General features: G+C 36.6%; 1 protein-coding gene and 1 pseudogene across 2 annotated transcripts; both read right to left on the bottom strand.

The window, feature by feature from the left end:
- Window positions 1-2,253: 2,253 nt before the first annotated feature.
- Window positions 2,254-23,355, bottom strand: LOC120071491 (type II inositol polyphosphate 5-phosphatase 15-like). Of its 2 annotated transcripts, XM_039023807.1 has the most exons (12): window positions 22,401-23,355; window positions 22,051-22,300; window positions 20,752-21,544; window positions 10,879-11,003; window positions 8,422-8,506; window positions 7,763-7,935; window positions 6,274-6,452; window positions 6,138-6,178; window positions 5,725-5,992; window positions 4,508-4,631; window positions 3,238-3,601; window positions 2,254-3,098 (listed from the first exon to the last, which is right to left on the bottom strand). In XM_039023807.1, the coding sequence occupies exons 1-12, from the start codon at window positions 23,218-23,220 to the stop codon at window positions 2,742-2,744; spliced, it is 3,579 nt and encodes a 1,192-aa protein (XP_038879735.1). In that variant the 5' UTR covers window positions 23,221-23,355; the 3' UTR covers window positions 2,254-2,741. The 2 variants fall into 2 exon arrangements, with proteins under 2 accessions (XP_038879735.1, XP_038879736.1); XM_039023808.1 differs by lacking the exon at window positions 7,763-7,935 and having other exon boundaries at window positions 6,274-6,439; window positions 22,401-23,353.
- Window positions 15,779-16,527, bottom strand: LOC120071492 (annotated as a pseudogene).
- Window positions 23,356-23,431: the final 76 nt, after the last annotated feature.

Genomic DNA, 23,431 nt, shown 5'->3' with positions numbered 1-23,431 from the left:
TGTACCGTTTGGCATTTAGAGAGGGAAAACAGAAAACAATTAGATGGGTTATGTGGCTGCCTCCTTTCGTACATTTTCATCTACAACTAAGTGGGTTAGAAGAATACATTTCAGATTTGAGATGAGTTGTTGATGCATGAACAGAACCCATCACATCCTATTTTCTGTTTAAGAAATGCTGTTGATTTTTTTTTTTTTTTTTTTTTTTTGGCAAATTGCAAAAACCATCCCTAAAGTATGGGGTAGTTACAATTATATCTTCAAACTTTCAGTTGCAAAAAGTGAACCCTCAAACTTATACATCTTTAAAATTGGACTCTCAAACTTACACAATTGTAACAATTGTATAAGTTTGAGGGTTCAAGTTTTATTATCTGGGAGTCCAATTTCAACCACTATTATAAGTTTAAGGGTTTAATTTTAACACTTAAGAAGTTTGAGGGTGTAATTATAAATACCACTATACTTTAGGGGTGGTTTTGCAATTTGCCCTTTTTTGTTTTATTATTATTTTATTTTCGGTGGGCCGGTGGGGAAGAGAGAGAGAGATTCCTAATTTAGCAGTTATTATTGAATGTTACACAACTGCTTATACAGGGAAAAGTAAACAAAGAAAGAAAGTAAAACAGGAAGAAGAAAAGTGATCTTAGCTAAGATGACCTGAGAATTCTCAAAATTTTCCTCTAAAATAGTCTCTAACTTTGGAGAAATTGAGGGCTTTTGATGGGCAATCAAACGGGCTGGTGCTGCTTCAATCCAAGTCTTCCTGTAAACTTTCATATTCCACTATTTGAATAGAAACCTTTTATTCTTAACACAGAGAGAGCAAATAGATTCGGGTGATGTGAATGGTAATAGAACTATTGATCGAAATGCATGCATTGGTTATTGAGAGAATAATGGTTTTATATGCATTATTAGAAAGGAAGGTTTAAGGTTAAAAATAGAACTTGGTTGTCTTGGGGGAGAATATTGGTGGTAGACATCAAAGCCAGGTGAGAATCTTTGCAGAGTTTCAAGGACTGAAAAGTAATTTCATTGGGTGTAACCATTAATTCTGTTTCATGTTTGGTGCATGAGAAAAACTGCTAAACTGTTAACCACCACCATCATATTTAGCCTTTGTCATATGTTGTCATGATGCGGGACCATCTCCTTAATGTATTTGATTCAATTTCTTCCTCATAATGTCTGATTTCTTCCTTTAATTATTATTATTAATTTTTTTTTTTGGTTTTTTGTTTGATTTACTTTATAAGAAAATGAGAAACTCCAGAATGAATACTTAATGTCCAGTGTGATATCATTTTGCTTATGTTTTCTGTTTTGTTAAATTAAACCTGTGAAGACAACTTATGTGTTCATTTTGTGGCTTACCTTTTATAAACATTTTCAAAATCAATGTTAAAATAAAAAGAAAAAAAGAAAAAATTGTTTTTAACATCTTGTTTTGGAATTCAAATATGCTTATAAGAAAGGTGAAAATTGTATAGTGAAAATTCCGCCCTACGTTAAATAGAAAATTAGAGATGAAATGTTATCGAATAAAGCTTAAACAGATGGGATGCTGAAAAATCATATTCCTTTAACACTATTTGCACAATATTTTACGAAATTGGAATCAGTTACCTATTCTTAAATCTTACTTGCATTGTGAACGTGAATAGGACATTATAATCACCAAAATGCTGTAAATTTCTCAAGTTAATTTACAAATAAGTTTAAATTTTAATAGTAGATTTTAATTACATCCTTACCTTTTAATATTGTGGTACATTGATTGAATGAACAAATGATTATGTAATACGCATGTAATACGCCTTGACACGTAAGCTAGATAGACACCTGATATTTCTTGATTAAAAATAAGAAGTGGACCAAAAAATTCAAAGAGTAGGCAAGCAAAACACGATTTAAATAAAATTCTATTGGTTTGTTTTCTTCCTCTGTTTCGTTCACCTGACCTACTCCCATTATTTTGTTCACTTGACCTACCTACTCTTTTGTGACATGTAGCACATAAAATTGAAATAAACCAAAAATAACAAATCGGAAAGACAAATTTGGCAGTAAACTCAGGAAATAAAAAACCAATTATTACAAACAATAACATTGACCAAAAAATAAAAAAAAAAAAATCAATTTTTACAAACAATAACATTGACCAAAATGAGTATAGTTCGACTAAAAAAAAACTTATATTATCGATCTCAAGGTTCAAATGTTCCATTTTCCATTCCACAAGAGAGCTTATTAACATCCCAAAATGGTATCACATAAAAAAAAATGGATATATTCATATAAAAAGTCCACCAAAACTATGAAGCTACATACATATATTTTCAGCACGTACAAAGTTTGTTCAAGGAATCTAAACTTAGACTCATCAAAACCAAGTCTACAGACATAATTGTTCCACTGTAATTGGGATAATAACATTTAAGGAACAAATAAAACCGCCTCACCTACTCTGCTGCTGTTTCTGTATACAACTTTCATCTACAGATATGTGAATCCACTTATCAGCAACCACCTGGAGATGGACCTGTCTTGAAATTAGGTTGAAAATCTCAAAAAATGGACATTGTTATTGAATGAACACTATCGACACAAATCAAAACAGTACGGGTTTTGATACAAAATGGTAAGAGACATCTCCCTCAGATATGTACAAAGAAGCTGGTAGAATTGAAATCTGTCAAAGACCAAAAGCATGATTTCCTGCACAATCTTGGCTGCAGTTAAGGGGTATGCATATTTCGTAGACGGTCAACCACATCACTGGACATGCTGAGACGCTGAATATCGGACCGATGAAGAACGCTTCCATGAATTTGGGTAGAGTTGTTTGTTTTGGTATCAGTTCCTTCGCTCTTGGGAGAAACACAATGGCGCACACGAATACGATGATTCTTTGACTTACTAGAAAAGGTTCCATACACCTTAACAAGCAAAATAACCTCTTTATCTCTGGTGACTTCACACCATGAGTTTTGCGGGAGACCATCAACAAATCCTTCTGACATGTGGGATTCCTCGAGACGAATTGAGACTTCAACAATTTGGTTAGGTTTGATAATTCCAGTTGCAGGAGAGACCTGATACAATAATAGCAAGAAATAGCCAAGTTTTTTATAGTCGATACCATCGTTTTGATAAATAATGACAATGTTCAACTTAGAGAATGTAAAAGTCAGGCAGAACTCATTGCAAGTAGATTGATGTATAGTAAGTTACCTCGAGCCATCGTGGAAAGCCAAAAGAACCTCTAAGACTATAATGACCCGATGCTTTCCCATTCAATCGAATTGTAGACTGACCTTCACAAACTATTTTAAATATAGCGTCACTTTTCTCGCATTCATTTGTAATACGTAGAAGAGATGTATCCTCATGTTGAAGAAGTATGTTGTTCGTACTGACAATAACTTCAGGAATCTTGCACAACACCTCAAGCATATGCTTAATTTTTTCGTTTGAATGAAGGATTTCTCCAAGTTCTTGTCTTCTTATAGACTCATCAACTCGAGCAATATTGACATCAAATATACAACGAACGGGCTTATGATCACTATCTACCACGTCCATACAAGCCTCATACCTGTACAGAAGGAAGATCAGACCTTAAAAGAGAGGGAAAAAAGGAAGCTGTAAAATTGACATCAGTATTACAAGTAAAGCAAATGGGGTTGAATCAATTTTCACATCAAATATTTTAAACCCATAAATCAAGATTTGTACGAAAGAAAAATATCGATAACATTTGATTAAAGGGGCATGATAGGAGAAAAACCTGAAAATAATCATACTAAATCTTTTTCTCATTTTCTAGTTCATAAAATGTTCAGCCTAGAGAATAACTAGTTACAGCATACAATACATGAAAGCATACAGAAACAAATACCAACGGAAGTAATAAAGCTAGCAGCAGTTACCCTAGTTGCATGTACATTAAAAGAGCAGACACATGAAAAAGAAAAGGAAGCAATTATCCCCAGACGATGCCGACAAATAAGGGATATTCATCTTCAGGTCCCCAACCGTTCGGAGGCACTTCCACAAAAAACTTTGTAGGTGCACCAAAACTTGGCATAATAATTTTTGAAACCCAACCACAAGAATTATGAAGATTTTCATTCATTCCAAACAGAACAAGTCATCCATTCCAAATATCACAAACTTTATAGAACAGGGACTTCATTTCAAAAGGATTAGGTTGTTGCTACCCATAGGACCACCTCCTCTTCTAAAGATCCCCACGTACACAAGAATATAGGAGGAAAAGCAAATCGATGTAGGAAAGGAATCCTCCCTAAACATATAGCCAAGTAAATATTTCCAATCAGTAGATCTTGACAATCTACAAGTCCTTCAAAAATAACGGGAGGGAAAAGGGAAAAGAAAGAAGGGGAGGGCCGGGGCACCAGCAACCCCAACCAAGAAATGATAACACATGGTATCTGATTTCAGTTGCCACATATTGAAAGATAATAAAAATTGAACATACTGTGATATTGAAGTGACTACAGGACAGTCTAGGCTGCATCCAGACGCTGAAGATGACCGGCTATCACGATACAGTATCCTGTCACACCAAGCAGGGACGCGCTTCTTCTCCCCAGAATCATACCCTATTAGACAGGCAAAATAAATTTGATATCAGACCATCAGAAAACTCAAGTAACCTACATTGCAGGCTGCAGGATAAAAACAGAAAACCTTCCATGTGCATAATTGCCTTCTTATTTTTCTTTTTATATCAGGGAATCCACTATTTTTACCCGAGCCTTTTTTTTTTTTTTTTTAATAAAAACAACGGCTTTCATTCAAAAAAATGAAAGAATACACGAGCGAACAAAAAATCTCCACAAAAAAGGGAGACACCATCTACAGGAAGGGACTCCAACTATACAAAATCATATCTATGGAATAATTACAAAAAAAAAAACCTTTGAAATCGAAGCCCAATAGGAGACATGGAAACGAACAAGAGACCAACTGTCCCTCGCAACCCCCTAAACACCTCCTGTTTCACTCACCCCACAACACCCAAATAATAGCACAAATGCTAGCAAGCTAGAGAAACCGGCCTCTCTCCCCAAATGGCGGGTTAAAGAGGAACTCCTCAATCATATCTCTAACACTCCTGGGGCGAGCACACGTCAAGTCAAACATCTGGAGAAAAGAGTCCCAGACAAAGCTCGTATACTCCGAACGCCCAAGAATATAATCCAAGTCTTCCTCCGCCTTCCAACAAAGAATGTAGCAAAAAGGCCCAATCAACGAGGGCATCATCCTAACCAACCTGTCCAACATACTTATCCAGCCATGAAGAACCTGCCAGGTAAAGAATCTAACCTTTCTCGGGATCTTAATCCTCCACATTAACGCAAAGACTGACTCACCTAAGGGAGAAGGGTTAACCAAACAATGGAAAAAAGACTTACACGGGAATCTATCCAAGGGATTAGGGCTCCAAACCCTCACATCTTTACTCGAGCCAGGTTTTGATAATTGAACCTGTGGGTCCTCTCACTTTCTATTACACGTTAGTAAGGAAGTTTCAAGATCGTATGCATCCGAGGACCCAAAAAGGGGCACAAGGTAACAAGGAGATTCTGCTACTGACACATTTTTAACTGACCTACCAGCAATTAATACTCAAGCAGCTTGAACCAAACCTTAAACCCAACTAGACACCACTAAACAGCATCAAAAAGATACCTGATAATCCTTGTTGTTGCCTCTCAAATTTATATGTGGGAGGGAATGTAATAGCTGCTTCACGCATTCCTTGGAAGACATTTCCAGATTCCATCTCTGTACGGAGTTGATCCTTTTCTTTGAGCCAATCAAAGCATCTTTGAGAAATAAAATCTCTAGCTTCATCGTATGATACCCCGTTAAGCCGATAATTAAAATCACCAAGAAAAATGATCAGATCTGCCTCAGATAATTCAGGTGTCATTTCTACAGAGGACCCAACAAAAGCCTGGGAAAGACAACTCCATCATTTGCATCTCAAATAAAAAGAAGGAACAAGAAATTTCCAGTACATGTTAATTAAAAATTAGAATGACAGTAGGAAGTAATTTAAATGATTGAATGGACCATGCAACCATTAATTATACACATACATTTGAACTGCGAACTGACTGAGCAGTGGGTGAAGAACAAGCTGCACAAGGAGCAATTGCGAACCAGGTCTTTAATAAGACAAATGCATCAAAATGTCAAGTGCAAGTGCAAATAAGAAGAGCCACTATACCATACCAGCTGTGGTACTGAAAGGATTGGATGGCCGGTGGAAAGACATAGTCCGATACACATGATCAAAATCTGCATTGCGACGGTTGACTGCTTCTAAATGTGCAGCAAAATGACAGTTAACAAAGCATAACACCCGGTCGAACACTCTTATCCTTAAACCAACTGCCCCCTGGTCAGACAACCTTTAATCATGTCAAAAGTTACAATTATGAGATATTATAAACCATAAAATGTATGGTGAAAGGGAACTTTTAATATGTAAGTCGGAATCACCATGAATGACCATACATTTAACATAAATCCAAACAATAATCTAATAATCTATGTGGTCCAGCCGAAGATATTCAGCTACTATAATCTGCGACATAATTCCAGGAAACATTCTTTTTTCCACCATCATCCCAAAGAGCTTGAAAATGATATGGAAATGATGAAGAGGGCCTATTAGAAATGAGCTAATTTCCCACATTTAAAGAAGATAAATATCCAACTAGCCCATGGAGAATTTATACGGGTCCCAAAATGTGGCAATCCCAAGCTCACGCTCCAATGGCAGACATAGGTGTTCTAAATGTAAAAATAATAATATTAATAATAATTCTATTCATATTTTCCAACAAATAGACACAACAATCAAAGTTTAGATACCAAATTTATAAATAACCTAAAATAAGAGCTAAGATTTTTTTTTTTTTTTTTTTTTTTTTTTAAATGAAAACATTTAGCCGAGAAAGAATAAATGAACTACTTACACTACTCAGGAGAGAGGTTTTCACAAGGACGATTAATATCAAGTATGCTCATTTCTCCCTAAGTCTCAAGATCAAAGGCTTTTGCTAATATCCGAAGGGTTTAAAAATGAAGTGGAAAAGCTAATAAGCACATACACTGATGCGGGACACAACATGGATATGGTGACACACCCATTTCTGAAAGTGTAAGACACAAATACGATGAAGATACATAAATCAGCTTTTGATTTGGAAGAAACCAAAGCTAAATAAAAAAAAAAAAGAAAAAAAGAAAGACATGTCAGCTCTATAACACATTTTTTCTTTTTACTATATATATATATCATCATGCAGTTCGGTTTGGGTTTTGAGCCCCCAAATGGAACCAAATTGCATTTCTTTTGTTTTATTGAGATTTAAACCAAACCGAACCTTATAAGCTATAAAAATCAAAATTTTGGTTTTGTTTGGTTGTGCATCCCTACGTACAACTCATCCTACGAAGCACGGACACTTCGTATAAGAGGTGGCATCAATGTTGGATACTTGGCAGACACAAATTCGTTCGGACACTTGGCGGGTACAGATTCGTCAGGACACGTGGTGGACATGTGTCCGACATGCCATTTTGCATATCTTCTTTTTTCTAAAAAAAAAAAGGGACACGCTGGAAGAGAAAACTAAAGAACGGGCCCAAATCCACCAGCCCATTAACTTCATTTTGAAAAAAATATAAAATAATCACAAAACCTAAAGTCTACTTCTTGTCATGCAGTTCACGAAATGAGCAGCCCTCCAAATGTGAAACATCATATGCACACACGATCCTTCTTCTGCCAACACCGCCATCTGCTCTCCCGCCTGGTTGCCACTGACTGCTTGCCGCCATCGTGTTCCCCCGGTTCACTTCACCCCGCTGGCACCATCTTCTAACCTATTCACCCATTTTTCTTGCCGCCAATATTATCAAATAAAAAATATAAATATGTTTTACTATCCTTGAAAGCTAATAATTTCATGATTGAGTTTCAATCCACATTTTGGTTGAAATTTTATGCCTTTTTAGCCAGCACATTCAGTATTTTATGTTAAATGTACATATATTCTAAAAAATAATTAAAAAAATAGTGTATCCTCAACGTCTTTGTGTCCTAATATTTTAGAAATTGGTGTATCACCATATCTTGTCATATCCGTGTCCATGTCCATGCTTCTTAGAACTCATCTAACTGTTCTTTTTGAAAAGGAAATAAAAAATTTCGTTGAAATAGTGAAAAGAGGCTAATGCTCAAATACAAAATGTAGAAAAATAACTGTTTAGTTGGTAATAATAATTTTTTTTGAAAATACAACATACAAAATGTAAAAAAAAGCTATGCTGGAAGCAGTAGTATTGTTGGAACAAAGAAACAGGACTTACCTTATTACCAATTGCACGTCCAAAGCCACACGGAACTGCCGCAGCATCAACATCCCCGACATGAGCTCTGATGTTACTTCTTACCCTGAACAATTGAACTCTTATCATGCACCATCTCCAAGACATAAGCACTTACAATGGAAGATATAACTTCCCAACAATAGAACAGAAACAGTCCAACCAGAAATAAAAAATACAATATGACTCAAAGCTCAATGACAAGACAAATCTCGGACTTCTAAGACTTAAGAGCAAATTTTAACTGAGCTTTAGAGATTTGGTTTGAACGTAATATGCCTCCCATTTCCCAAATTGAATTCAGCTAGAGATTCAACTTTTAACCAAGCTATAGAGATACTAATCCACAGACTTCGAAGACTTGGACCAAATTTTTCGGAAGTGTGCCAAAAATGAGTGTTGGTGCCATGGACACTTTTGATTACTTTACACCAAAAAGCTTCAGGTTCATATATGAATTCCAACCCCATTTAGCTAATAAGGCCAGGTTTTTGTTTTTCAAATTCCCCAATCCGAGAACTCTATCCATCAAGGAATTAGAGACCCAACTCCAATGGGCTAGGTGATTTAATTTGCTTCCCTTCTGACCTTCCAAACAGAAGGAACACATGAGACATTCAATCTCTAAAACCACTGAAGGAGGCATAAAAAAAGTGACAAGTAATAGATAGGCAAGTTAGACAAAGCTGTGCATAGCAAAGAGTGAGTCGGGCTCCTCGAGAAAAATTATATATTATATCTTTTCCATTTGTCCAGCTTCTTGCGAATCTTATCAATGATTGGCTGCCAAAAGGGGACTTGCTTGGGATAACCGCCAAGTGGTAAACCAAGATAAATAGAAGGGAGCTCTTCCAGTTTACACTTCAGACGAAAAGCTCCCTTTCAACTAAGTACACCAAAAGGTGGATGACACTAGTTCTCCACAAAATCCTTCTTTTCAGACATACCTCAACCCAACATTCCTTTTCTTTTTTTTTTTTTTTTTTTGAAACAAGAAACAAAAAAATTTCAGAAATAATGAGAGAGACTAATACTCCAAACAAAACTTCACCGAAGAAATAAAAGAACAATTTTGGAAAAGTCGATACCTCTCAATTTATTTATCCACTATTTTCGAAATGTCAAGGGAGATTTGGGAGCTCCCCTCTCTCCACAATGCTTAAGAGAGCTACAAACAATCTAGAGAGATTCCAAAAAATTCCCCTCTGCTGTAAGCGACCTTAAAAGGTCTCCCTAACAAACCTTCACAAAAAGTTTCTAACTAACCATATCAAAATAACGATAAGATCAAAACTGCATGCCCAACCAATTACACATAACATCACTCATTCCTCACGTGTTACATTGCCTGGTTCCCCTTTCCTCTCTTTTTTATGGGCTTAAACTTAGTGACTTTGGGTCTATAAAAAATGTTGCCTTTAGATAAGAAATGATTTTTCCCTTATGGCCCATTGGAAAAGTTGCGTGTAATTCCTTTAGCTAGGCCCTCTCCTTTTGTAATGTCATCTAATATCGTCAGTTGAAAATATCCATGGTTGTTTCTCTTACCAAAATTTTCACTCAAGGATGCTACAAGGATGTGTGCACACAAACTCCCTCCTTGAGAGTCAAAGGAAAATTACATAGAATTCCAAAATTTTCTATCTAAAAGCATCAAACATAGTATAAACGATTAGATTTGACACCAAGAAGTGGAATGAAACATAACTTATATACATCCCAAATTCGATCAATAGCCTTCTCATTAGAAAATTGCTTCAATTTCTTTCAACTTGATTTAAGTCTTGTTGGACCTTGATGTCAAAAAGCCCAAGAAAAATTCTCGTTTTCCATTGGCATTTGGGTTGTTTTAATTTAATGAACAGAGTAAAAAAAAAAGTTCTTTCAGTGGCTCTCTCCTTCAGTTTGTGTTTGGTGGTTCTTTGGCAGGAGAAGACCGATCACTTTTTTTTCAATGTTACTAAGTGGTGTGAAGCTGGAAAATAAAGCTAGGTTGCTGTAAGTGTTGCAGTAAAAGAACCCTATTTGGTTAACCCAACAAATGAAATGGTTAGATTGGTGAGCAAGATGGGATATCGTAAAGAATCACGCCTTTTTGGCATTCTTTGTCAAGTTCCTATTTATTCTCGTAATGTAATGAAATCTAGTAGGAGAGCTATCTGTAACCATTTGTGGTAATTTATCTATGTACTTTCCGTCTCTTGCTACTGTAAGAAGATACTTCATGCTTCCTCCGAGTCTGGGAGTTCTGATTTTTCTCTAATTGTTCATAGTGAAACTTCATCAAATATAAATGTAAACTATTGTTTTCTATTTTCGAAAATAGCAAGGAAGCTTGTCACAGAGGGAAAAACCTAAGTATACTAAAATAGTAACTATTAGAAAAGAAAAATAGTCACAGATGTTATTAAATAAGTTCAGGGTTGATCAACTACAAACCATATTCCTATTAGCAAGCCTGCCAACTGCCTAGAACCAACGCGCTGAAAAGTTGATCCTTCACCCAGCGTTTTTCCTATCATATCCAACCACCATTGGCCTAGTGCACTACCCTCGAGTCCTACCTGCATTCAGAAGGAAACATAATCTAAGTTTAGGGAGGAAAGAAATGCAGCTAAATGGGATGCCATTTTTTTAATCAAATTGACAAACGATTGAGACATCTTTACATTTTCAATTTGAACGAAAATGATATATTAAGTCAACACGGTCAGTAGACTCATTACTCTACTCATTGATCTCTTATATACTGCGTAGGACTTTTTCCCTTCCTTTTTTTGAAAAGGAAACGAAAATGAAAAGAGACTAATGCTCAAGGATACAATTACCCTTAAGAGGGAGAACAACAAAATAAACCAAAAAATACAAATCATACTAAAATATATATAAGGTCCCTAGATAAGAATATTAGTATAGAATTAGTAAAAGGTACAATGGTAACTAGACAGTAAGTTAGTGTTAGGAACCAAGGTAGTATGGGCTTCCTTTGTCCCACATTGGTTAGAATGGGACGACCAATATGATACTTAAGTGGTTTGGCTCTCCCACACCAATAACTGGCTTTTGAGGTGTGGTTCTCCAAGGTGCTTAAGTTGAAAGGCCCCTAGCTTTTGACATAATAGGAGTATTAGTAGAATATTAGTATGGGTATTAGTTGGGGCATATTAGTAATTAGCTAACAAGTTTGTTAGGGCTTTTTAGTTATAAATAGAGAGAGTGGGTTAAGAGGAAGGGTGTGAAGAATTTTATGGGATTTTCTAATTTGGGAATTTGGAGTCTAGCCCTTTCGAAAGGCTATGGGCTATCTTGTTATTTTCTATGATCTTATAGCATAATTCAATATATTTCCATATTTGATTGTTCTTGAGTTTATTCCATGTTCTTGAATAATTTCTTGTTAGGAGATATCCTAACAAATTGGTATTAAAGCCATCAATCCTGGATCATTATTTTTCGTTATGGATTTTGATCATATGATGAAAACTTTGTTAGAAATACATAGAGAAATGAAAGCAATGCAACAAAGGACCAGAGATTCCTTGCAGAGAGATTGAGAAAGAGAAGAAACCAGACTAGCCGCCACCAAAACTGAGGAAGAAAATCAGCTAAGAAAAATTGGTAACGTTCATGGCAGGTGTGGAATCTGCAACTTCCAATCAGATTACAACTGAAAACTCATCTATGGAAGGATTTTCACAACCATCACAAGGCATCAAGGAAGAAGGAAAGGCATCAAGCTCTCTTGAGGGGAAATTTCCATTGAAGATAGTACAGAGGGAAGGTGATGTCGATGAAAATTGTGAGAACAGCAAGGAGATAAAATTGATAGAAACAAAAGAGAAGAAGGGAGGTGATGGGGAATTTCACAGCAGAGAAGAAAAAGAGAAAAATAATATTGAATCGACGATGGAGAAATCGAAGAAGAAGAGAAACTTGATTGTCTATGCCCATCGTCGACGGCGAAGGGTGAGATGGTCGGAGACAAGGCCTTGGTGAAAGTGAAAACGCTGATCAAAAAAGGCAGAAGCATCAAAGAGAAAGAGACGAACATTACCGACGAGAAGGCAAAGTGGGAGGAAAACAAAAAAAAGGACGAAAGAAGGAATTATCGGCAGCTATTGGCGGCATACAGAAGTTGATCGTGTATGTCGGCCATGAATTTCTTGAGGTTCATCAGGGAAGAATACAATGGGCGACGATGAGGAAGATGGCGCCCGAAACAGTGGAGGGAGGCGTACAGATGGAGATGGAGACGAAGCCAACGGTTTGTTGGTTGGGACTGCAAAGAGGCCGGAGGACGAGAAACGACGGTCGACCGAAACAATGGTGGGTGTATACAATCGAAGAATGAAGGAGGGATGGGCTAAAATTTGCAGAGGGAGACAGGACGGAGAAAATGACTTGGGGAAGAGGAAATTTTCATGAGTTTTAAAAAAAAATGTTTATCTCCACGTGAAAGGTCAAGAGGTGGGACCGATTGTTGGAGAACATAAAACCCTATTTTTCGTGAATGTCTTTGGGCTAGGATTGCAGGCCTAGTTATTTCCTTCTATTCAAGAGGAACAATGTTCACCAAGAGGAGGGGCAGTGACATGTAAAAAGTTGGGAAGGAAGGATAACAGACGATTAAGGTTTGATATAGTTGAGCTAAGGATTGGGCCAACCCAACAAGAAGGGGCCCAATATGTGATTCCTCTAATAAATGGACAATGGATCTTGATTAAGAGTACACTCGAGTTTGATTTTGGACAGCAAGTTGACCATGGGCCCAGTCCATTAGAAAAGAATGGAGCTACTGTGGGAATGTGGGGTCATGGGCTGAATCCAACTGAAGAAATTAAAGTCCAATTTGAAGGCTGAAGAGAAGGCTAGTGGCCTGGGTTTCACTACTTGTTCAATAAACCAAAAAATGAAAAAGGAAAAAAAAGCCCAATTTTTGTGATTGAATCTTCTAAGCACACCTTGAGCACAAGGTGTTTTCGAAGGGCGGAGTATTGTAAAGTCCCTAACTATAAAAATAATAGGAGTATTAGTAGAATATTAGTATGGGTATTAGTTGGGGCATATTAGTAATTAGCTAGTAAGTTTGTTAGGGCTTTTTAGTTATAAATAGAGGGAATGGGTCATGAGGAATGGTGCGAAGAATTTTGTGGGATTTCCTAATTTAGGAATTTGGGAGAGTCTAGCCTTCTCGAAAGGCTAGGGGTTATCTTGTTATTTTCTATGACCTTATAGCATATTTCAATATATTTCCATATTTGATTGTTCTTGAGTTTATTCTGTGTTCTTAAGTAATTTCTTGTTAGGAGGTATCCTAATAGTTTGTTACTAACTATTGTTATAAATAGAAGGATGGTAAATGAAGGAAGGTAGGCAATAGTTGAGTGGTTTAGGGCTTGAGTTAGCATACTCAAAGAGGAGGTTCTCCAAGTGCTTGGAACTTGGCTTATCTTGTATTTCTTCTTCTTTATATTTCAATATAATTCAGATCTTAGGGGGGTGTTTGGCTCACCAACATGAGTTGAGTTGTGGTATATTTTACAAACTCACCCCAACTCTCCCTTATTCCAATATTTTCAATGATTTCACCTATGGCCACTTACAGCAACAAGCAACTATCGCTATCACTCCAAGAACCAACTCTGGGGTCCGACAACCATCTCCAATGACAACTTCGGCAACCAACTTCGAGTTCCGACAACCACCTCCAATGACAACTCTGACGACTACCTTCGCGCGACCAACTCCGACGATTAATTCTAGGCTTTGGCAATCACCTCCGATGACAACTCCGGTGACCCATCTCCGATGACTACCTTCGCGCGACCAACTCCGACGACCAATTTTAGACTCTGGCAACCACCTTCAACAACCACCTCTGACTACAAACTCCGACGAAAATCACCTGTAATGATCAACTTTGATGACTACCTTCAAGCAAGCAACTCGATGACCAACTTTAGGCTTCGATAATCACCTCCGATGACAAACTCCGACAATCAATTCCAATACCACCTTCATGCGACCAACTCAAGGATTCGACAGCCATCTCCGACTACAAACTCCAGTGAAAATTATCTTCAATAATCAACTTTGACAACCACTTCCAACTATTATAAGACTAATGAATGTTAAATTATGTTGTAGGGTTGTTGATTATGTAAATAATAATATTTTGTCTACATTAAGTGCGATATTTATACGTAGAAATTTGTAAAATTTATTTTTGTTTGATTGAATTCATATATCAAATGAGTGTTAAGAATATTTGGAAAAGTATATATGTAGTTGAAAAGTATGTAACATATAAAAAAAAAAAAAAAAAAAAAAAAAACCATAATATGGAGATTTTTTTTCCTTGAACATTTTCTAGCAAGAATTAGTGAATAATGGAGATTTGTTATCTAATGATCCTCCAGATTTAGAGGAATTGAAAGTGAAATTGTTGAAGAAATGTGGTGGCATTCCATTGGCTGCTAAGATGATGGGGGGATTCAATTAAAAAAAATTCATGCCAGAATAAAAATACAGAATAATAATAGGAAGAAGAATAAAAAGAAGATGATGAAATTCATGAAGAAAAATTAAGAATCAAAAGTTTTAATCTCTTTGGTTTCTCATTTTATTTAACCATATTTCTGTAAGAAATGTAGTGGGTCAATTGTTATTCATTACCCAAAAAGAGAAAGAAGGAAAGAAAGAAAGATCCTAGAAGAAAATTGAAACTCCCCTAACAAAGAGAGGAGGGCAACACTATCCCCTATTTCCCTTTTTGATATAATGAAAAAGGAAAACGTTCAAAGGATACAAGCTCCGGGTCCTTAAAGCCTTTGACTATTAATGAAGTTAAAAATTGTTACGCTGCTACTTATCCACTCTATTATACTCAGAGAAGTGTGCCTATCATTTCCCCTTAAACATCCACAGGGACTTATCAACATTAGCCCCACCATATTCTTCCATCCTCGCTCTAGTAGCCATATATTTTTCTCCTTAAAAGGTATACTTTTTATTCATGAGGCAATTCACTCAACAAAAGATCCTACATTTCATCTTTCTCCCTTTCAGTGTGATGACTTTGATGCTGAATTCAACATTAGCGTACGAAAATGATAAGGAGATTCGTCTTCCTCCCTCTTCAGTGCTTGGTAAATTTGTATCTCTTACTAAAGCCTGTGGCCTTGGATTATGGGAAATTCCAATTTCAACATCATAAGGAATAGTTTCTTGGTCAAGTTTCTAGATAGCTCTTTTTTGGTTTTTACTTTATCTTTCAACAATTCAAGTGTTAGGGATTTTATTCTCAAAGTATCCCAATTGGTTTGTTAGATCTTTCTTGGAGGAAAATTCTTAGCCAGCTTTTTCTTGCATTGGTTCTTATTTTCACCTGTTGCAATTGTTGTTGTGAGTTTTCTTTGGAGCTAAGATTTGGTTTGATGGGTCCTTTTTGTTTTTTGGTCATTCTCTTTTATTTGAAATTGTTTTAAGATCTTGTTTTATTTTCTGGTTCTATTTTCTTTGTTAGATGATATAATATTAAATTTAAGTTCACTCATCAGCTTAAACTTTTGGGTCAATCGGTGATTTAAGATAATATCGGAGTAAGTGGTCTAGGAGGTCTTGTGTACAAACCCTTGCAATGTTATTTCCTCCCCAATTATGGTGAATGATGAATGACAATGTTAATGCATCTAAGAAAGAGAAGTTCCCTTTCCCTTCTTGTCTCCACCAATCTCAAAATGCTTTCATCTCTTAATGGGATGCTGTGAGACGTGCTTGCAACCCTGGCATTGCAACCTTAGCACAATCTTCTTTGTAGTTTTGGCCTTTTTATGAAAGACAGGCTTGGTTTGTCCTCCATATCCTACTTGTTTACGATCATAATGACACTTCCTTGAGCAGCAACACTGTCCTTACCCTTTTTATATTAGGTAACCTTGTGCAAAGTATGCTTTTTGCATTCCTTGCGCTTGCAGTAAGTCTTCTTCGTCTTAGGAATGTTCACCATGATGGATTTTGGTCCTTACTACCCCTCTGAAGAAACCCTAATCGGTGAACTCCTCCTCAATTAACATTGATTTCCACTTGTTGGGTCTTCTACATATTTCAAGCTAACAAGTGAAGGGAGTATTAGATGATATAATATTAAATTTACCTTCACCCATTAGTATAAGTTTTTGGGTAAACTAGTGATTTTAACATTCTTGTTCACTCCCTTTGGAGTTTGTGTCTTTGAATATTTTCCTTTTATAATATCAAAGCTTGTTTCTCGTTAGAAAAATGAATGATAGTCTTATCACATGTATGGAAAGAACTTGTCGTCTTGCATAATCTTTTGTTTTTAGGTTAAGAAAGGAAAAGTTAGATCTCCTTTTTAGGACTCATAAACAATACCTACTGAAAGAATCTTTCTTAGATATTTCACTAAAAAAAGAAAAAGCTCTTCTTCAACATAGAATGAAAAATACATTTTCATAAATTATGCGTTAGTTATTTTAAATAACCTTGGGGCTTGGTTAGCATTTGTGTTCTAAAAACCTAAATTTCTTGGATTTTTTTGAAGCACATATAGAAGTTAAAAGAAACTTGAGTGGTTCTTTCCTAGGTGAAATTGAAATTAAAGTAAAGTTCAGACCAATGGTCATTTTCAGATTCAATGGGTGTTTGGTGATTTGTTCAAAGCCAAGTTGCTCTGTTATGAATTGTATTTGGTTGTAATTGCTTTACTTTGCTTTATTTTATTTCATCGTATTTTGAACATTAGCCTCTTTTCATTTCATCAATTAAAAGTCTTGTTTCTTAAAAAAAAAAAGAAAAAAAAAAGGACTTTTCAAATTCTTTAGATATTGTGAGATTAATTTCTTTTAATTTTTGTTTGGTTCAGAGGTCTTTACTTTGTTTTGTTTTTATTGTGATGTATGTTGAACATTAGTCTCTTTTCGTTTACTTAATGAAAAGTTTCGTATCCTTTTCCAAAAAAAAAAAAAAACGAGGTTAATAGAGATGAAGAAGTAAGACCCCTAGTCATAGAGATGTAGGATTATTAGTGGAATATTAGTATGATTAGTAATAAGGGTATTCTAGTAATTAGGCATGGGGATTGTTAGGTCTCTTTGGGTTATAAATAGTAGGTGAGTGTGAGGTCAGAGGGTATAAAGAATTTTGTGCGATTTCCTTTGGGGAATTTGGAGAGGATTATCAGCTCTCTAGAATGTGCTGAGGTACATTGTAATTTCTTTATTGATCTTGCAATTTATAATTCTATCTTTTAGTTTTCTTACTTGTTCTTTGTATTCTTGAGTTTGTTCTTGTTAGGAGAGATCTTAACAGTGTCTGAGGTAGGTAAAGAGGATATAAAAGTTCTCGGATTTCCCATGTTAGGTAAGTCGAGTTTTTGATAGAAATGATAATCCTACGTTGGTTCAGGGGTGAACAAGGATTGAATACTGAGTTGCAATTTGATTCAAATTCTCTTAGTCTCGAGGTGGTAAGCAATAGAAAGGTTGACGCTTTTTCTATCCTTTAAAGTAGTTTATTCTCTTCAAGTCACTTTGAGAAAGGAGCAACAACTTATAAAGGAACATTTAAAGATCAATTCAGTCTTGTGCACGCCTTTTGATAGTAGATTCTCAATTAATGGACAAACCACAATAGTTGCTTACTGGTAAAAATTTTAGCCAATCAGTCAATAATCTTCCAGGCTCAAATAATCCTTTTGTCAAAGGGATTTCTAGCCATTCATCCCCTAAGGATAATCTTTCTATTTATGATTCAGATAGAGAAAATTCAGGGGTTAGTCTAAATAACGAGGAATATGTGGATTTACATTGATAATAACTCAAAAGTTTGTTTTGCAGACGGCTATGGTACCTTATTCCAAAATGATGAAAATTAGAAAAAAAAAATTAGAAGAGCCATAGTCTGTTATTTATTTATTTATTTTATTATTATTATTTCTTTTGAAATGGAAACGAGCCTCTTCATTAATAAAATGAATTGAGGCTAATGCTCAAAATACAAGAGAATTATACAAAGAGCAAAAAAGCCTAAGGATAAAAAACAAGGCTTAAAACTCAGCCCATACAAAAGAGTAACAAGAACAAACGGCTCCAACCTAAACCAAGACTAGACAAAACAGAACGAACAATTGTAGAAAAAACTCAAAACTAAATTAACTAGAGGAGATCTGATCGGAGAAGCAATCCAAATTGCCTTATCTACTAACCGATCAGAACAAGATAGGATAACAATGCTTCCCTTGTGGTCTGAAACAACAAGGGTGGTGTCAAACAACCAAAATAGAACAATTAGCAATTATCCTCTGTGGAGGATCGGAGTAAAAATGTTCCAACTAATTAGCATCCCCAAAGTATCAACTTCCACTGCAACATCTTGTTCAGCTACTTTCCCACAATAAACTGTCTTCAAACAAACAGATTCAAAAGTGCATGTCAACGCGTACAGTCATCCAAAAACATTCTTCAACTATGGACTTCATATGTGGTGAAATTTCATAATGAAGCAAAGGAGAAAGACATGAAGTACCCGCCACTTTTAAATTCAAATTCTCTTCCTTGTGAAACAGAGCGTTCAAATCTTCTCCCAAGTTAGCGTAATGCGTTGGTGTTTCTTGGTCAAATTTATCCTCAAAGCAAACTGTATCCTTGCTGCTTACACTAAATGGAGAATCACTGGCATAATAAGAACTCATTTTCTGGAGCGAAGTCAAGGGGGAGCAAGGTGTACCTCTCAGAAATTGAACCTCTAACGTAGGATTAAAAGCACAGTAATTAAATTTCTGGCTTGAAGCTAAGATAGAAATCGATTTCTTGGTGGGTTTTGGCTGTTGAGCAAGCAGACAACAGGCTTCTAAATAGTCTGGGTTAGTCTCTAAAACAGATGATTTAAGGTTGGATCTCCTTTTTCTTGAGAAATGCTTGGGATATGGTTTAAGAAGTCTCGAAAACTAGTGATATTTGGGAAACGGCTTGAAGACTTGTTTTTGTTAGAAATTCTTTTACTACGGAGCTTGACTTTTAGCATGAAGAGCATCATTAAATGAACTTGCTGAGGCAAGACATTCTTTGAAAAAGGCAAATTCAAGTCATTTGAAACGTTGAAAGAGGTGGGAACAGTGGGCCGTTGCCTTTTTTGGTTTTAATACATCTTTGATGTTTACTATAAAAATATTTTTTTAAAAAAAAAAAAAAAAAAAAAAAAAAAGATTTCTCATTCTCTTCCTTCATCTTGCCTAGCAAATTTGCTTCTCTTATTGAAGCTTGTGGCCTCGAGTTGCATGAAATTCCTCCCTTCAATTCCCAAGGCATTCATTGTTGATGTTCGCTCGCTCTATTGCATTTGCAGATTGGGTCTAGCAGTTCTTGCTTGTGCTTTTTGGGCTTAGTTCTTTTTTTCTTCTCTTCCCGTTTTTAATGTCCAAGGCTTTTGGTACTAGGCGTTGGCATTAGTTCAATTTTCAAAGTGCGGTCTATTGTGTTGTGTTCGGTCCTTCAAGCTCTTTCTTTGCTAGTTTCTTTTTGTTCAGTTTGCGTCCCAGTGTGGAAGCTTTTTTTTTGTATTTGTTCCCTTTTTGGTTCCCTATAGTGGTTATTTTTGTGTTTCACGGTGTTCTTTTATTTCTCTCCCTTGTGGAGCTTGTATCTTTGAGCAATAACTGTGTTATCCACTGATCAAAAGAGAAAAAGAACTTCTTGGAGGGAGTATTATATTTACATGTGGAGGCATGATGTAGGGAGTTAGCTTGTTAGTTTGGGTTAATCTTTTTAGTTTTTTTAGCATTTTAAAACCTAGTTTGTTTTTCAACTCCTATGATATCTATAAGTTCCCAAAGAGTTTAGACTTCATTTGAATGTTTAACCATGGGTCTTTACATCTTATAAATCAAACTCTTTCGGAATATGTGGAAAAGTAGAAACTCAAGAATCTTTGAAGACAATTCCAAGGATCGGGGTTTAATAATGGGACAAAATACAATTTCCAAGCTTCTATACTGATGTGCTCTTTCTTTTCTAGCTAGAGCAGCTTTTTAAAAGGAAATGTAATAGCGGGACAAAACATTAAAATATATGTTTTAGTTATAATTATGTTTTTATTAGTACTAGCTGGACCAGCCTTTTATAAGCTACCTGTGAGTGTTTAGTTTTTCTTTTTGGCTTATCAGTGAAAAAGAGTGTTTGTTCTCAAATAAAAATAATACAACATGCAGATAAATTTCTTGAGACTGATCAGTTATTGGAAAGTTAAAAGATAATGAGAAGAAAGATTTGTACGTTTTATAATGAAGGAACTCACAGTTTCTTTAGCTGCTGACATTGCTAGAAAACCAGCTCCCATTTCAACTTCCTGCAGCCCAACAACTACAATGCCAACATCGGAGACAACAGAACCCAGCCAGGAGATGAGAGAGTCAGGAGATGCTTTTTCCTGTCCAACATTCCATGTACCAGTGAATATTTTTAAATTTTCCATTCTTGTATACATGAATTCCTTCGCAGCCAACTCTGAGCGTAGTACGCTGTCAAGAGGTCCTGGAGAAGTAACATTCCATCCACGAATACCACCATGATTTGCCAGGGTAAATATGTAACCAGATCCAGCACACATTTTAATCACAGGGCAGCTATGAGCCACCCATCCTTGAAGAAGTCTACCTTTGAGGTCCAATACCTGTACGGTACCACTGGCATAGCCCACCCATATTCGTGATCCAAAAGTACAAAAGCATTGGACAGCATGAGAATGATGATGGAAATCTTGCAAACGGTTTCCGTATTTATCCCACTGCACAAGTAAACCACTTGTACATCCAGTCCAGATCATACCATCTACTGTTATCACTAATGCTTCAGTTCTCCGATTATCATCTCCAAAGGCCCCCTTCACAGCAGCTCGACGAACAGCATCAGCCGCTCCCATTATAACATTACGTGAACGCTGAAAGAAACCAAAGGCACTTTGTGTCTTTTCTTTCTTTAAAAAAGAAACAGGCTCCAATGTAAAATCTTGGACAGATGTCATATCTATTCGGTTCTCCAATTGACCATCAGTATTGAACACTTTCAATAGCTCCCTTGTGCGAGCATCCCTTGAAAAGTGGAAATATTACATAACTAAATCTTGGTATTAGAAGGTAATGACACTTGAAAGCACCCTCTCAGCTACACGGAAGCAAATTACAACCAGCACATCGAATAAAACAGAATATTGTAGAAGGGACTTGCGCATTAGGATGTGCACTGAATGCATGTAACCCAAAAAATTTTGTATTATATTAATGAATGATTGGAAGACACTTCTTTTGTAGTGTTCGGGGCAAAGGTTCCCTCTACCCCACCCCTAGGTTTTCCTTTTGTACCTTACCTCTAGAATATATTTCTCTTGGTTTCATATTAACAAAGTAAAAAACTACTATGCAATGTAAACCCATTTTTGCAATTTGCACATATCCAAAGGATTCAAGTTTATAAGTTCCTAACCAATGCACCTTCTAAACTTTAGACGACAAGATTCATGAACAACAGAAAATCAATGCCCCAAATGCAACTACAAATAGAGTAAGCAATCTGACGTAACAACCACATAAGAACATACCATAGTGCAAAAGAGAGGTCACTGCCACTCCAGACTTTGGCAGTAGAGTCGTCAGATAACAAGTACTTAACATCCCAAGTAAATGTGTTACTGAAGCTTACACTGACTTGAGTCCTAAGGTCAATATAAGATCTTTCCACCAACAAAGTAGTCATGTGACTTTCTCCCTCAGTCATAGAGAGAGCCTTCTCAATAGCTTCCCATGACCAAACCTTCAAAGCCCCGCCCTCGGAACCTGACCAAAGATCTCCTAAAAGAGAGAGAGAGAGAGGGAAAAAAAACCAAAACAGTCAACAAGAAAGAAGCAAAACCCACCTTGGTTTGACAATCATATGAGACCATATATATACCATAAGATGTCATTACAAGCGAAAAAATAGGACCACGATGAGCCTGCCAAGACAGAGCTTCCGTAAAATGATCATTTGCGTTCAAACTTTGAATATCCATCCTCCAGCATCTAATGCGACCATCCTTGTGGCCACTCCAAACTAACCGATTGCCTTCATCGGCAACCAAACAAAGAGTAGGCGACGTCCAAACTGACTCACGAAATGGCGCCGTCTCTTCATCACCACTCCTCACAGCCGTGTCTTCCGCCGACGCATACAAATCCTCGAAATTCCAAAACCGGACACCATATTCACTACCAGCCCACAATTGGGACTCGCTGCTAGCAACAGTCCTTAAAAAGCATCCGATCTGCGTCTCTCTTAAAGGATGCGGCCTCACTTCAAGGCTAGGCGGCCGATGAGGATGAACAGCAGCTCGCACTGGAAGCCTAAAAATCCCAGTTCCTCCACCCCGCCCAATGAATTCAGGAAGAGAAGAACTACTCCCATTATAATCCGAATCCTGAATATCGCCGTCATGATTACTAAACGAAACAGATTGAGATGAAAGCTTACGGTCCAGAAATTGCAGCATATAATCAAGCCGTTTGGTAGTGGACTCAACGTAATTGGCAGAAACACCATCGTTTTCATTATCGGACGAAGATGAACTGGAGTCGAAGAATTGAGAGGAGCAACTACGGGTCGTATCCTCGCGATTCGAGTAATTAAACCCATGATTGAGGTGATTAAGGTTCTGGGTATATGAATTAGTGAAGGGAGATGACGAATTATCGCCGTCACCGTCGCCAAGGTCGATAAGGGGTGGCGGTTCCATCGGGATCCGGCGAGAAAATTGAACCGAAGCACAGAGAAAAAGACCCAAATGGATAAAAGAGAAAATCTAAGCACCAAGGAACGGAAACAGCAAAATTTGGAAGATGAAAAGAGAAAGAGAGAGTGGACCCGTTTTGAGGAGGCATTGGTGAGAAGCAAAAGCTTGTTAGTGATTGACCTTTGACTTCAATGGCGGAGTAAAATTGGGATGA

This window comes from Benincasa hispida, chromosome 2 (genome assembly GCF_009727055.1).
Source record: "Benincasa hispida cultivar B227 chromosome 2, ASM972705v1, whole genome shotgun sequence".
NCBI lineage: Eukaryota > Viridiplantae > Streptophyta > Magnoliopsida > Cucurbitales > Cucurbitaceae > Benincasa > Benincasa hispida.
Note: the sequence above shows the minus strand (reverse complement) of the source record. Positions and strands in the feature narration are given on the sequence as shown.